At 37.8% G+C, this 16,126-nt stretch overlaps 1 protein-coding gene across 2 annotated transcripts in view; it reads left to right on the top strand.

Annotated features, from left to right (window-relative positions):
- The first annotated feature begins 2,560 nt into the window (after window positions 1-2,560).
- Window positions 2,561-16,126, top strand: part of rpe (ribulose-5-phosphate-3-epimerase) — a 33,390-nt gene continuing 19,824 nt past the window's right edge. Inside the window, exons 1-3 of one of the 2 annotated variants that reach the window (XM_017469033.3) lie at window positions 2,561-2,741; window positions 4,717-4,796; window positions 13,709-13,848. In XM_017469033.3, the coding sequence (XP_017324522.1) occupies window positions 2,620-2,741; window positions 4,717-4,796; window positions 13,709-13,848 (342 nt within the window). In that variant the 5' untranslated portion in view covers window positions 2,561-2,619. 2 annotated transcript variants of the gene reach the window in all.

The raw sequence follows: 16,126 nt of genomic DNA, 5'->3' as shown, positions 1-16,126 counted from the left end.
GATATTTACTACATTAAGAAGTACATTTCACATTGTATGTGAAATTCAAGACTGGAGCCACCAAATACTAATGTTTAGGGGCGGACGATATGACTACAATCTTATATCAAGATAACGATACGTTTTCTCAGGTAGGTCTATCAGTAGTGTTCAAGTAAAAAATACTACAGAAATTGAATAAAGCAATTAAATGTAAAAATAAAAGAGACTTCACTGTATGACACATACAGTGATTCTTATTAAATTTACTGAAGTTATTCAGTCAAATGCGTGAGTGAGTGATTTTCTCTTTGTCTTTTGTTTGATTAACATTAATGACACAGACAGCAGCAGGTTTATTAGACTTCTGTCACTTTAAGACCTAATACATAGATCCAAACTGTAGTGACACACCTCTAATTTTCCCCCCAACTGTTTACATACACTTAAGACATAACCGCCTGTGTTTGCAAGAATACTTGGCCAGACCTGCATTTTGACATGATGCCTGTATTTATTTGATGGTCCGAGCGCAATAAGCCACTCAGGGGTGTAGGAGCAATTTTGAACTTGGGGGGGGATGCTGAAATGCTAGGGGGGTTCAGTGGCATGCTCCCACAAAAAGTTTTTTTTATTAAATTATTAAAGCATTTAAATGCTCGTTTCTAATGACTTTTGGGAACAGAATGTACTAATTAGTGTGGTTGTAAGAGGGTATTTGCGGTGACAGAAGACTGAGAATACTCAGACTGCTGCGGCACTTCATTCATGATGGAGGTGGGGTGAAGCTATGAGGTTTAACAGACCGTTTGAGGATCCAATGGAGTTACAAGATTTAGTCACAAGCTCTTTTAAGACATTTCATTGGTTAAAATGTTTGTAAAACACACAGACAGATGTAAAGGGAGACCAATAGCATTGATTTATGAAAAAAAAAATAAAAAAATGATGAAATACGGAGATACAAGTTCTGATGTATGTCACTGAATGAAGCTCAATTTATTCATTAATATTACTCCAAACAGAGAATTGTTCATTTAAAGCACTAGCTACTATAATCATTAAGAACAGCTGCTAGTTAATGTAGCTAGCCACAGTACATGTTGAGACGTGGGTGCCATCCTGTGAGGATTGCTGTTTGTGTTGATGAGTTGAAGCTATTAGTATGAGATGGAGGCTATTTTGCTATAGAAAAAAACACTCCATTGTCCAGTTTTCTCTCTGGAGGAAAGTGTGACCTACTATGGCAGTTCTTGATGCAGAAGCACTTCCCTACCATCACAACGTTTTCCAGAATCATGACAGAAAATGAAAACACACAGTCTCCAACTCATAGCTCCAACTCACCAGCAGTGGGAGCGATCCTCACACGATGGCACCCCTGTCCCAAACATCCAACACGGTGTGCCGTGAACTAACTGGATGACTGGTAGCTATCCATACAACTCCTCAGTCTTTTCTACTCCTATAACCTGCTGTTCATCCTCCTCTATCCTCTTCCTCCTAAAATATTGTAGGATCTCTGTGTGAACATTTTGAATAACGTTACCATTAAATCATTTATGGGCACGTAGCAATGACACATACACACAATTTTGGTGTGCTAGCCAGCTTGCAAACGTATGCATATTTGACAGTTTCATAGGCTAAATAATTATTTCGACAACAAAATTGTCGATCAAAACCAGCGAACAATCTGCAATTTCATGTGCTGAAATAACAACAATGTCCTGCCTCAACTACAAAGTGGTAAATCTTTCATCTATACATTAGTGAGCACGAGATCATCTGAATGCTGTGTGGTAACCGCACACCTCACCTCAGCCACCCTCACCTCAGGACGTGAGGTCTTTTTCCACGGATGGTCAAGGAATATTCGATTCATCTCAAAATTAATCCATCCTGCTTTCTTTGTGTAAGAGTAGCCACCTCTCTGAAAATCCATACTAGGTTTGCTTGTTACTTTGTAGTGACACACACTTTGCTCTCATCAAGCTTGGCAACAGGCAAGTGGGTCTAGCGAGCCCTAGCTACTCGAGTCTGACCCCTGCACTTATTATAGCGAAAGTTTGTGTTTATTGTTATTGAATTTTGTTTCTAAAAGACTAAAAAAGTGTGGATCAAGGTCAGGACACAAGCCTATGTGAAACCTTTTTTAAAAAGAAGAAACAACCAAGACCTCATGAAATCGTAACTGCGCATGCTCCACAAATTTAAGATAACACATAGACATGAATATTTAATTGTGCCAAAGAAGATTGGTCTGTGTGTGCTTGCATAATTCGGACTCTCTGCAGACTGTCACACTTTATTGGTTTTCAGTAAAGTTTATTTACTTTTTGACATCTACTAAACTCTCTGTCTCTTAAGTTTTTGACTTAGGCTAAAAAGGTTGATTTTATCCACGACATAATCTCAGGAATCCTCTGAGACAGGCAGGCAATGCGAAATTTGAAAATAGGATGGAAAAAACGGGGGGGTGGCAAAGCCTAGATTTTGAAATGGGGGGTGGGGACATGTCCTCGCATGTATTGTACACGCCCATGTTGCTACCGGAAACGCGAGAGCAGTACTATTCCGAAACGGAAACGAACAGCGCATGCGCAGATTGAGCAGTTTGTTGTGTTCGGTGTGGAAGAGATGGCATACACGGCTAAAATTGGGCCCTCGATTTTGAGTAGCGATCTTTCCCAGCTGGGAAGGGAGTGCGAGCGGATGATGGAGTGCGGCGCGGACTATTTACACCTGGACGTTATGGACGGGTGAGCTGTAACAGTGTGTTATTTTTCATAACAGTGTTTTTAAACCCGCGGACGAGCCTTATGAGTTCAGCTCGCGCCATCTATAACGCAAGCAAGTTAAAAGTCCAGTTGCGTGGAAACGGGGCGACCAAAGCCTAATTACTGACCGGTTTACACACAGGCTGTGCTTTCAGCGGGTGCAGCGTGGTCAGGTTGTGAGGTTTCAGTTTAGAAACTTGATATAATTTTTAACCTGCAGTTTTCGCTATATTAAAACTACCAAGCAGGAATTTAATGTGATCCGCGACTCTCCTGTAGCTCTTTAAGCTCATTCATTTTTAAAAAAAATCCCTTTTGTAACACTTCATTTATTGTAATATATATATATATATATATATATATATATATATATATATATATATATATATATATATATATATGACCGAAATCAATAAATAAATAAATAAAAATTATTAACTAGGTTTTAATTCGTGTGCTTTTAATGTAAATTTATTTCACTAGAAAAACGAGTAAAGGTGTAAAGACAAAATATTCTCGTCCATGTTCTACATAAGTAGGGTAATTTTAGATATATTGGGACAACTGAATTACAAACTTTCTTGTCATTAATATCCCCCGTGTCGTGTTGATTATTTACATGTGAAGGAAAAAATGTCCATCATATTCTAAAGAAAAATGGCTCACCTTTTGTTGTTTTTTATGGCTGACTGGAGAATAAATTAACAACATGCGTGGTAATTTGAGATGCATTTTTGTTGGTTTATCAATAAATAAATCAATACATCAATCAATAAATCAAAATCTAAAACAAGACTTTTAAAAAATCTTCTCCAAACATCATCTAATATCGTATGAACCAAGTAGACAAAGTAAAACTAAATTTATATTAAGATGTTGGACTGAGTAACGTTCTGTAATTAATTTTGTACATTAATACAACTGGGTTATTGTCCAGTATTTTACATTCATATTAATATTTAATAATTTGATCACAGTAGCAGCATAACACAATATTTGAAACAAACGCTGAACTCAGTCTACAACAATCATACACTGTAAAACCGGATAAGTTCATTTAACTCAAAATTTGAGGAAACCAATTACCTTAATTTTAATTGATAAATCAATTTCTTTAAGCCAAATCCACTTAAATATAACAACACGTTTGAGTTAAATTTTTGTTATATTTAAGTGTATTTGGCTTAAAGAAATTGATTTATCAACTTAACAATTTTGAGGTAATTAGTTTCTTCAAATTTTTTGAGTTAAATGAACTATCCGGTTTTACAGTGGATGAACACAGTACACTAAGTTAAAATCTCTGCATACTAAGTTGCACACTATGCTCGATATTTCAGTGTATCTTATTTTTCTCCTTCTTAAGATGTTTTATTAAGGGAAAAAGATAATTAATTAATCCATCAATATATCATTTAACCACTGTTATGGGGTGTTTCATGCATACATTATATCATTTCACCTATTGTATTTTATGACTGTCCTGATTGGACAGTCAATCATTTCACCTATTGTATTTTATGACTGTCCCAAACCATGTTTTGCAATTTGGAACATCTTGAAAATAATTATATTCTTCAAATAACTAGTGCATGATTTTACCATTTTATGTCTTCTGTGTATATGCATCTTAAATAATACATATAATATTATTACGTAATTATAGTATCATTACGTCATTTCTTGTATTCTGAGATTTTTGCGTTTGATGATTGATGCTGCCCCTTACCTGATGTCACATGAGTCAAGTCATGTCACTTCTATTGAGAAGTTCCATTGCAAGGAATTAGTAACAATAAGCTTTGACTTTTGCATAGCGGGCCAGAAAATAAATGCTGCTAAGTTAAATGGCTCCAATTCACCTGATGTCCCAATATACCTGAATTCACACTGCATTTAACGAAGTAGAAATTGAATTAGTAAACGTCTAACAAGCAATTCTCCAACCTATCTAAAGGCATTTTGTTCCGAACATCACGTTTGGCCACCCGATGGTAGAATGTCTCCGGAAAGCTGTGGGTCCAAATCCTTTCTTTGGTAAGTTGTAGTTTGAGCATTTATCATTAAATTCTGTTATGTGCTGCTGCGTTGCTAATCAGATGTTGCAAATGGAGACATTAGTAATATTGACACTCCACCTTCATGCATACAAAATGTATGTTGTCAGTATTCTATTGTTTTGTCTATTGCTATGTAAAAGTGTAATTCTTAAGAAATTTGATGAAGCAACTGAAGTATGAAATGCATACCTTAGCCATTGTATTCAGGTAAACTAACCATATACAGTGGATGTCCAAAGTCACGATTTTTGTGATGTGTAAAAAAAAAAAGTAAACCATTGCTGTAGCAACCCACAAAATTAAAGTGAAAAACAGTCATTTTAAGAAATTAGACCTTTTAAGAAAGAAAAAGAGAAAACAATATCCTGGTTGCATATATGGATATGAAATCTCTACACACCCCTGTTAAAATGTCAGGATTTTGTGATGTGAAATTGGAACCTAAAAATTAAATTGAAAAACAATAAGAATCATTTTAAGGAAAAAAATAAACTTGTGATAGTTTTATTGTACAAGTGTGCACACCCTTAATACTTCGTTTAAGCACCTTTAGATTTCATCATTGCATTCAGTCATTTTGGGTGGCACATCTTTGACTTAGCAAATTGGCTGGGCAGCCCTCTTCAGGTCACCTCACAGACTTGATTTTTGATTGGATTTTGGTCTGGACTCTGACTAGGCCATTTCAAAACCTTGATCTAGTTTTGGTGAAGCCATTCCTTTGTTGATTTGGAGGTCTGCTTTGGGTCGTTGTCATGCTGAAAGGTTAAATTCTTCTTCGTCTTAAGTTTTTTAGCAGATGCCTGAAGGTTTTGAACCAAAATTGACATGTATTTGCAGCTATTCATGATTCCGGCCACCCTGAATAAAGTCCCATTTGAGCTGAAGAAAGTCAGACCCAAAGCATGATGCTGCCACCACCATGCTTCCACATGGGAATGGTGTTTTTTGTTGTTGTTGTTTTTCGTCACCAAATATATCTGAGTATTATGACCAAAAAGTTAAAGTTTGGACTCATCAGATCATAATACATTATTCCACATGGTTTTGGGGAGGGTTTTTTTTTTTTTTTTTTTTGAGGATTCTTTCTTGCTACCCTACCTTGTAGCCATGTAGATTGTCACATGTAGGGTGCAACCAGTACTTGCCCGAAATTGCTGCAGTTCTTTTAATGTTGCTGTAGGCCTCTTGCCAGCCTCCCTGACCAGTTTTCTCCTGATCATCTCATGAATTTTTGTAGAATGTCCTGTTCATAGTAATGTCACTGTTGTGCTGTAGTTTTGCCATTTGTTGATTGTCTTTACAGTGTTCCATAATATACTCAGCAAAAAAAGAAACGTCCTTTCACATTCAACTGTGTTTATTTCCAGCGAACTTCTTAATGTGTAAATATTTATATTAGCATAAAAACATTCAACAACTGAGATATAAACTGAACAAGTTCCACAGGTGCTTGACTAACAGAAATGGAATAATAAGTCCCTTATTAGTCCCTGAACAAGGTCAATATCAAAAGTAACAGTCAGTATGTGGTGTGTCCACCAGCTGCTTTAAGTACTACAGTGTGCTTCATCCTCATGGACTGCACCAGATTGGTCAGTTCTTGCTGTGAGATGTTACTCCACTCTTCCACCAAGGAATTTGCAAGTTCTCAATCACGTCTGGGGGGGGACACATGGTGACACGTCATTTTCCACTGCAAGGACAATCAGCTGTCCTTCCTGTCTCCCTGTAGCACTGTCTTAGGCGTCTTACATTACAGACATTGCAGTTTATTGCAGCCACATCTGCAGTCCTTATGCCTCCCTGCAGCAGGCCTATGGCATGTTCACACAGGTGAGCAGGAACCCTAGACAATCTTTCTTCTGCTGTTTTTCAGAGTCAGTAGAAAGGTCTCTTCAGTATCTACGTTATTGTAACTGTGACCGTAATCGCCTACCGCCTGTAAACTGTTCGTGTCTTAAGGACTGTTCTACAGGTGCATGTGAAATAATTCTTTATTGTTAATTGAACAAGCATGAAGCATGAAAACCATTCTTTAAACCCTTTCCAATAAAGAACTGTAAAGCTTATTTGGATTTTACTAAATGTATCTTTAAAATACAGTCACCTGAAAAAGGGACGTTTCTTGTTTGCAGAGTATATATCTAATATAACGGAATTTTTTTGCAGCCCTTTCCTGATTGCATGATTATTTTTCAACAATGCCCTGATAGTAAAACTACTCTGGCCCAGACCTTTCTTAAGATCTGTAACAAATCTATCAAACAGATTCAGCTCTGAACCTTAAACGGCTGCTTATCCAAGGCAGATGTGGCCCAGATCCATTCCGAAAGATTTATTTTCTAGCTGTTATTGCCAGAAAAAAGTTTTTGACGAGTGCAAATAAACAGTAATATTGGTTATTTTATTTTTTGCACAGTTATTTGTCACGAATTGATAGCAGAGGCAGATGCAAGTGCAGATTGGTGTCTATTAGAGTGAAACACATGAAACAAAACAAACAAGAATTAGATACATGGCAAGAACATGAACAAAATGACATACAATGTGACTACAAAAGATGAACGTTGCACAATGAGGCACAGACTCCAGAGCTTAAATAGTGACACTAATTAGGTGAAACAGGTGCGCGTGATCAGTGAAGCATGTGACTTGATCATGTGATGTGCTGGGGCTGCTGGGAAGTGTAGTTCTTTGCCTTATTATGTGCTTCTATGACCAAACTGATGCCCAACTACCAAAGCCCAATGCATGATTTACAGTTCAGAGGGGATCCTGGACAACCAAGTGAAATGTCTTCTTGCTGACCCGGGCACTTAGGCTGATGAAGTCCATGGGGAGCAACACACTTAGCAAAAACATTACTCATTTGATGGTTAATAAAATCATATTTATAAAAAAGACAGTTGCCCACATTCAGGAGTTGACCATTTATAGCTTTTTTTCTACTTTTTTTAATGATCTATATTTTAATAGGAAGAGTGGAATGAAATTGCCAAATTAAGATGCTCTCAGTTGGTAGACTCTTACCGAAAAAGACTGTATTGTGTATTACAAGCAAAATGTGCTTTAACAAAGTATTAGCTTTTTAAATTATTCCCTTTTTCCCCTGAAATTTTTCTCACTTGAATCTTGTTCACATATTAAAGTTGGAAAATATCTGACATGATTTATCTTTATTTCCTTTTTTTTTTTTTACATTTCAAAAACCTTCAATGTTAACAGGGGTGTGTAGACTTTTTATATCCACTGTAGATCATTTTGTAGGTGAATAATTATTGTAGCCCATCAGATTTTCTGCGCCTTTCTGGCTGGTCTCTTCATGGAAACCATAGGGCCACCACTATTGAGCTATTTATTATTACTGACATGACTGTGTGTGGTGGTGGAACAAGTGGATCAAGTACAGTTATATTTTTTGTTGTTTTAAACTATATTACATTTATATTTATTCATTTAGCAGACGCTTTTATCCAAAGCGACTTACAAATGAGGAAATACAAGCAAAACTAATCGGCATCACTGCTGGATTAAGAACAGTAGGCCAAAAATCTGCAGAGTAAGCCACTGTTGTCATTAGTGAAGTTAAGACAATCAACACACTTTGTCTAAAGCAGAGATGAGAAGATTAAGATGTTACTTTACTTTAAGAAAGTCAATTAAATGAGTTAAAATGTTAGTCTTTGAGAAACAGTATTAATAAATCAATATGCAGACTGTATATATGCCAATAATTCAAGCTTTGAGATGAGCGTTCACACAGTAGACCTCCACCCATCTCTACCCACCAAGACAAGCAAACATTTTAAACAATTGACAGTTATACAAGCTCTCAATCCCTCACTCAGCATCCTTCCACATCATGCTACACATGCTGAAGTCCACTCCTACTCAGCACCTTCCGTGTCAAAACACACATACCAAAGTCCACTTAGTCACACACAAAAGGCTTTAAACCTACCAATGATGATTTTAAGTAGTACAAATGATTAATTATTTATTGCCATTTATTTCTCAGGTAGATACATGCATACTTTATTGACACAAGTGTCATGGCCATGGTTATAAATCTCATGCCTTCTTTAACACTCAAAGCATACATACAAAAAAAGTTTTCACAAAATAGTGATGTGTTTTTCAGAGTGTCTTCACAGCAATGCTAGGGTCAGTAACCTATTTAGCTTGACCCAGAGTAACTGCCATTGAGTTAAGGCTCAATTTGTGTGCAGACTAAATCTCCATGAAATGCAGCAGTTGTACAATAGGGAGCACTCAAGAGTAATTGACACACAACCTTTTGTTTGTTGAGATTATTTTTGATGCTTTATATCAACATATTAGTTTGAAAAACAGTCATACCTATTTTAGAGACCTTTTTAAGACCGCAGTGGCCGTATAAAGAGGAAAGGTAAAAAGGTGAGGGTTTTTAAAAAGTAAGCTTTTTAAAATAAAATTCATCATCACCTATCTCCTTATTTCCTTTTTGGTTAGCACAGTGTTATGAAAAAGTATTTGCCCCATCCTGACTGTTCTCTTTTTGTGTAATCCCATGCTAAATTGTTTCAGAAATGAACACAAAATCTAAGATAAAACAAATGCAACCTGAGTAAACAATTTTTTAATGATAATGTTATTTATTGAAGCAAAAAGATTATCCAATACCAACTGGACCAACTAATTCCCCAAATCTATGAAACCCCATTCATAATGGGTTTCAGCTGGACTAGATGCAACCAGACCTGATTGCTGCAAGCCCTGTTCAATCAAATAAACACTTAAATAAAACTTTTTCAACAGCATGAAGTTGGTTAAAAGGTCTTACCCACTAACACACTATGGCAAAATTTGAAATTAATTCCAGAAATGATGAGGAAGAATGTGATTTAAATACATCAGTCTGGGAAAGGTTACAAAGCTATTTCAAAGGCTCCTAGACTCCAAAGGACCAGAGTGAGAACCATTATCTCCAAATGGAAAAATTCGGCACCGTAGTGAACCTTCCCAGAAGTGTCCGATCTTCCAAAATTCCTCCAAGAGCACAGCAACTACTCATCCAGGAAGTCACAAAAGAGCATCAATAAAGGTCACTGTTCATGATTCACTATTAGATTTGACCAGATTTTAAGTTTAAGGGGCAATTAGTTTTTCTCATTAGTGATGGGTGTTGGATCACTTTTTTTCCTCTCAATTAAAAAAAAATTAATTGCACAACCCCTGGCAAAAATTATGAATCACTACACTTGGAGGATGTTCACCCGGCTTTTTTACTTCATAGCAAATAAACAAATCACAGATATGCCAATGTTTTTTATTTAATAGCTGAACATTCCGGCTTTGTGAAACATGCCTCAAACAAGTTAAATGAAATTATTTTAATTAATGGCATATTTCAGTAGAGGAAAAAATTAATGAATCATCTTATAATTTGCATTTCTAAAACAAATACCAGCACAAGTCAAAAAATGCTAATTAGTCTGCAGTTAAGAGTGCATACAGACCTTAACCTTGGACTTTTTGAAGGGAAACATGGCCCCAACAAGAGAGATGTCAGTTGAAACATTGGAAAGGATTATAAAACTCCTTCAAGAAGGAAATCTAACATGGAGTGTGACAAAAGATGTTGATTGTTTCCAGTCAGCTCTAACAAAAATTTTTTGCAAGTATAACAAAATGGGAAGGTTATAAAAGGAAAATTTACAGGTAGACCAAGGAAGATGTCAAACGTCTACAACAGACATTGCCTTCCTCACTAGCTTGCTCAGTTTGTTGGCCCCAAGTCCCTATGCCACCTCCCTAGCAAACCACAGCAAAGAAGATAACACTGACCACCACAGACTGGTAGAACATTTGTAGCAGCCTATTGCTTACATTAAAGGACCTGAGCCTTCTCAGAAAGAACATCTTGCTCTGTCCTTTCTTATAGAGGGCCTCAGTGTTGTCCGACCATTCCAGTTTATTGAGTTGCATCCCTAGGAATTTGTAGGTGTCCACTATCTCCACTCCCTCCCTCCCTTATGGCGACAGGGGTGGGGGGCCTCTTGCTACGCCGGAAGTCCACCACCAGCTCATTGGTTTTCCCGATTTTGAGTTGGAGGTGGTTGTTGTGGCACCATCTTATAAAGCTTTCGATAAGATTTCTGTGCTCCTCTTCCTTATCATCTGTGATACAGCCAACAATGGAAGAGTCATCTCAATGCAGTCTTCCTGGGTGTAGGATGTGTATTGGTGTCTTTCTCTGTCTTTGTATTGTCTGCTAATGAGAAGAAGCAGGCTGTGGCTGTCATGCCCCAATCTTGTGGTACCGCAGGGGCAGCCGGGGTGTGAAAGGGGCAGCCATCTTGAAGGTGTGAATGGGGATATTTGAGGAGGTGGAGTGAAGTTCAGCCTGCGTTGGTGAGTCAAAATTGGTTTAACACGTTGGTACAGCCCTTTGTCCCTCAACAAAAAGCCCTTTGTTCCTTCTGGTCTTTTCATGTCCGTAATGCTCCCCACTCGGCCCACACCTCTCTTGGATTGTTCTTTTGCAGCTTCCCCTTAATCATTTTCTTATAGCAGTTTTTAGCCCTCCTCAGTGCCTTCTGTATTTCCTTCTTGGCATTGTCAGTGTCCCATGCCATAAAGGCTCTCTTCTTCCTGTTCAGCAGGTCTTTAATATCCCTACTGATCCAAGGCTTGTTGTTGGGGAAGCAGCAGACCTTCTTGGTGGGGACAACACTCTCCTCACCCTCTGTCAACCCCTTGATCTTCCTGAAACAGCTCTTTGACAGTTGTCCTGTACAACTCCATCAGGGCCTCCACAGACCACAGCTGCACAGTCCTGGTGGTGATGGGTTCCTAATAACAGGCTTGTATGTAGGAGTGAGCTGTATTGGACAGTGGTCTGATTTGCAGAGGGGAGGAAAAGCGGTGGCACTGTATGCCTCCTTAAGATTAGCAGACAGCAAGTCCAAGGTCTTATCCCTTCTAGTGTTGCAGGTTACATACTGTGTAAAGTTGGTCAGGGTCTTTGATTAAAATGTCCATTTATTATGAAGAATGCACTGATATGCCATGTCTGCAGGTACACGGTGGTGGAATGAATGACGTCACAAGTGCGTGCCGCTAGTGGAATGTAAACAATAACAACAATGGTGGTTGAAAACTCACGGGGCAGATAATATGGCCTCAACCCAATGGCTAGCAGCTCAGCATCAGGCATGCAGATTGTTGCCTTTATAATAACATGCTGTGGGTTACACCATTTGGAGTTAACAAAGACAGCAAGTCCTCCACCTGACTTCTTACTGCTCTTTTTCTCCCTGTCTGCCTGAACTAGTGAGAAACTGGCTAATTCCACTGAACAGTCAGGTATGTTCCCATTGAGCTATGTCTCCGTCAGCCTTGAAGATAGAAAATGAATAACAAAACAAATGAAAAACAAATGGGCGGAAACAGTAGTCAATGTTTGTGACGGAAGAAATTGACTGGGATACACGTATAGAAAAGCCAATGACAACACTAACATCTAAACAGCAGAAAACAAGGTTACAGTGGGCTAAAGAGAAGCAATCATGGAGTGTGGATGATCAGATGAAAGTGATATTCAGCCAATATTTTCAACCAAAAAAAGATCAGAAATAGCACATTCTAAGCCAAAGTATTAGAATATGTTAATATTGTAATATGTTACCACATGTGGTTCTAGATCAATCAATAAAATTTTACATAATGTAATGTAAACGGTAAAATATTCCCTCTTCACATCCAGTATTTCCAAATTGGTTTTTGAATAAAAATCTTGCGACAAAAATAGATGAAAAATGCTTCAGGTTTTCCCCACTGCATTTTGTTTGTATCTCACACACTCAATTGCTTGTTAGTAAAATGGCTTTACTTACATTAAATATTGTGCCATGTGTGAATTTTGAGGTATTATACAGACTAAAGCTTTCATTATAATGGTTCTGCAGTATTTTGTGTTTAACTTCTAATGAACTCCCAATAAAGACACAATAGTAGGAAATAATAGGAACTTTAATAAAAAATCTAAAGCACCACCTTTCCATGATTGATAGAAGTGTGGCTTTAAACACTAGTCAAATTGAAGTACTTCAATACATTACTTTTTTAATGCGACCTACAGTCAAATGAGAAGGTTACAGAAATGCTTTTGGTGAGAAATGACTTTTTAACATTGTTCATGCAAGGAGCCCCTATTATTTCTATAGTGAAATACAGAAGTCCACTTTTGTTTTTACAGTTTTTTGGCTGTTCCTTATTTGTAAATTATGGTTTAGTTTTCAACACTGCCCCTAGTGTACATACTCGTATTGTGTGCAAGTATGAAGACTGCCACCTGTGTGGGCATCCCTGCAGGACACCCTGAAATGCTCTCAGATATGTGCTAATAGCAGTATCATTCAGCCATAAGGCAAATCCTTTGATGGCCAAGGCACTGCATAGGTGCTACCTACTTAGTATAAGTAATACATAGAAAAACTCAACAGCATTCACATTCAAAGCATTAGGAAAAAACAGCTTACAGGGAATTTCTATGTGTTGTGCATTCACTTGTCTGCTTAATCAATTAAAAGGTGCTGTTATGTTTTCCGTTGCACATTTGCAGTTGCCTGTGTTGCAGTAACGTTCAGAGCGTTTGGATTTTTACCGAGTGGCCTACTTTCGGTTTCTGAGACAACTGAGCTGTTGTTTTACTGGACTACATTTCCTATATTTTATAGTATTTGAATATAAAATTCTGTGATGGCTCATGTAGTAGTTTTAACTACTGTATACACAACACAACAGATTCCAAGGAATAAAAGCCATCTAATGTGTGCAGTACTATTATTCTGAGAATTTGAAAGTCATGTAGTGATCACATTGCATTGCCCCTTTTTTCCCCAGACATGCACATGATGGTTTCCAGACCAGAACAGTGGGTGAAGCCAATGGCAGCAGCAGGAGCAAACCAGTATACATTTCATTTGGAGGCCACTACAAATCCTGGAAGCCTCATCAAGGAAATCCGTGAGAGTGGCATGAAGGTTTGGGCTTCAGGTTTTTAGTGTTTTCACATATATTTTTCTTTGTAAATTAACTATACTTAGTCCTGTTAAAGTGACCCTGTAAAGAAACTAGCTGCAAATGAGCTAAGCGCTTTTGGTATTCCGTGAAACGGTGAACTTAAAAGGGGACTGTGTTTTCTTTCGGGACATTTTAGCATTATTCATTTATTTATTTATTTATTTATTTTGATTTTATGCAAGACTTCTGGTTATCCATTTCCTATTATTTTAGCTGGCTAGCTTGTATTTATCACAGCATCTATCAACACTTAACATCTCATAGTTGCTGTTAATAGTTATAGATTCGCAGAAAACTGGTGTTAGGGGTTGTCATAATAATGAAAATTTTCATAGAGCAGGTATGTTTTTACAATAAACACCTCCCTGTTACACAAGTTTAAGGAATATAATCCAGACACCAGTATTAAATGCAATGTAGAAGATTGGACTTTATTTTATTAGGGGGGGCAAGCACTAATGCTCTGTAGTCACCCCACTCTTCTTCTTCTTCTTCTTCTTCTTCTTCTTCTTCTTCTTCTTCTTCTTCTTCTTCTGGCTAGGGTGTCTCTGACAGCCAGTAGAACCATCTGGTAAAAAATTGTGAAATATGGCACACTGACTGGGGGAAATTCTGACCAAAGGAAAATTCTGACCAAATTTGGGCCAAGTGCTCGAAGTGTCAAAGTTGGGCATAATTTGGAAGTACTTTTATGGTCATAACTTTTGAAAAGCAATACGCTCTATGTCAATTTCCACTTAATATTATGCCATCTTGGATTAAAAAAAAGATAAAAATTCTATTCCTGCTACAGATTTTGCCCAATCATCACCAAATTTGACATGTCATCTTCAGAGTAATCCTCACAAAAGTTATCAAAAGAATTTTGGTACTCCAAATCTTACACACTGAGTGAGGCTGTAGCTCAGCAACAACTTTGCACACTGACACAAAACTTGGGCATCTTCAGGAGCATGACCAGAGGCTATGCAACAAATTTCATGCCAGTGCCACTTACTGGTCAAACGTTACAATAACGTGCCAAAAATGCTTCCATCCAAGTGCCATTTTTGCTACTCTTCCTCCAGATTTTGTCCAATCTTCACCAAATTTGGCCCACACCGTTTTCAGACCAGTCTAAACAACTGTCTCCTGCCATCCTAGGTGTTCACAGACACCACATTACTGACAGGGTTTAATATCAAATAGCATTTTTATTGAGCAATTTTCAGTTTAAAAAAACAAACAAACACAATATAACTATCTGATAAAAATATACACAATATAAGTTTTGTAAGTAGGGGGGGGGCAGACAGATGAGAAAAAGCATATATACCTCAGATGTTTTGAAATTGAAAGAAGAAATTAATTTTCAGGACAGAGCAGTAGCAATCACAACCACAGGTCAAAGTAGCAACAGACAGCACCACAGGTCCCAGTAGTAGTGGGAGTTGCAGCAGCAATGCCACCCTGCTTCCCATTTGTTCATCTAGACCTTTCCTACTACAGTCAGAGGATTCCACCACTGTGCATGGTAAAAAAATACACATCATGAGTGAAACCACAAATCATTCTTGAATCCCTTTGCCTAAGGCTATGGCTCTTCTTTCCCATGATTTGGTTAGGTAACAATTATAACGTGTCTGTGAATGTGCGGCTCACTGCGTCTGGGTGCTTGGCCCCCGAAAATGCTGCTTGCAGCTTTAATTGTATATAGGATTGTCCCAAGATTACAAAATTCTGGAGAAATGTAATACATATTATATCATTAATCACTCTCAGTACAATACCCCTTTTCCCACATTTATGCATCTTCGGCATATTCTCTGAAGATATAACCTTATCCCGTGAAAATGGAACAATGATCAATATATGCTTCTTCCAGGCTAAACACATCTTTTGCCACTGGAAGAAGGTATAACCACCAACAGTTTGTGGTTGAAATCACTTTCTATTTGTCTATCCATTACCCTTTGTGATGTTCGTATTCCAAGGTTAGACATTCTTATTCAAAGTCCTATTCTTTGGCAACTCCCTGGTACCAGGGGTGTTGAGATGCCACCATACCAGCCTAGCTCGTGTGGACAAATTTGGCAATCAAATTTGGACTAGGGCCTCGGTTTCTACTGCTGCCTTCACTAGTGGAATGAACACCTTGACAGATTCCTCCCTGGATAAAACTACATGCCTTGCATGGGTTGGTGTCTGGGTCACTCGAGGGACCTTTTAGTTGAACCCAGGGTTTCTTCTGATCAGCTC

Source organism: Ictalurus punctatus, chromosome 6, assembly GCF_001660625.3.
Source record: "Ictalurus punctatus breed USDA103 chromosome 6, Coco_2.0, whole genome shotgun sequence".
Taxonomy (NCBI): domain Eukaryota; kingdom Metazoa; phylum Chordata; class Actinopteri; order Siluriformes; family Ictaluridae; genus Ictalurus; species Ictalurus punctatus.
Note: the sequence above shows the minus strand (reverse complement) of the source record. Positions and strands in the feature narration are given on the sequence as shown.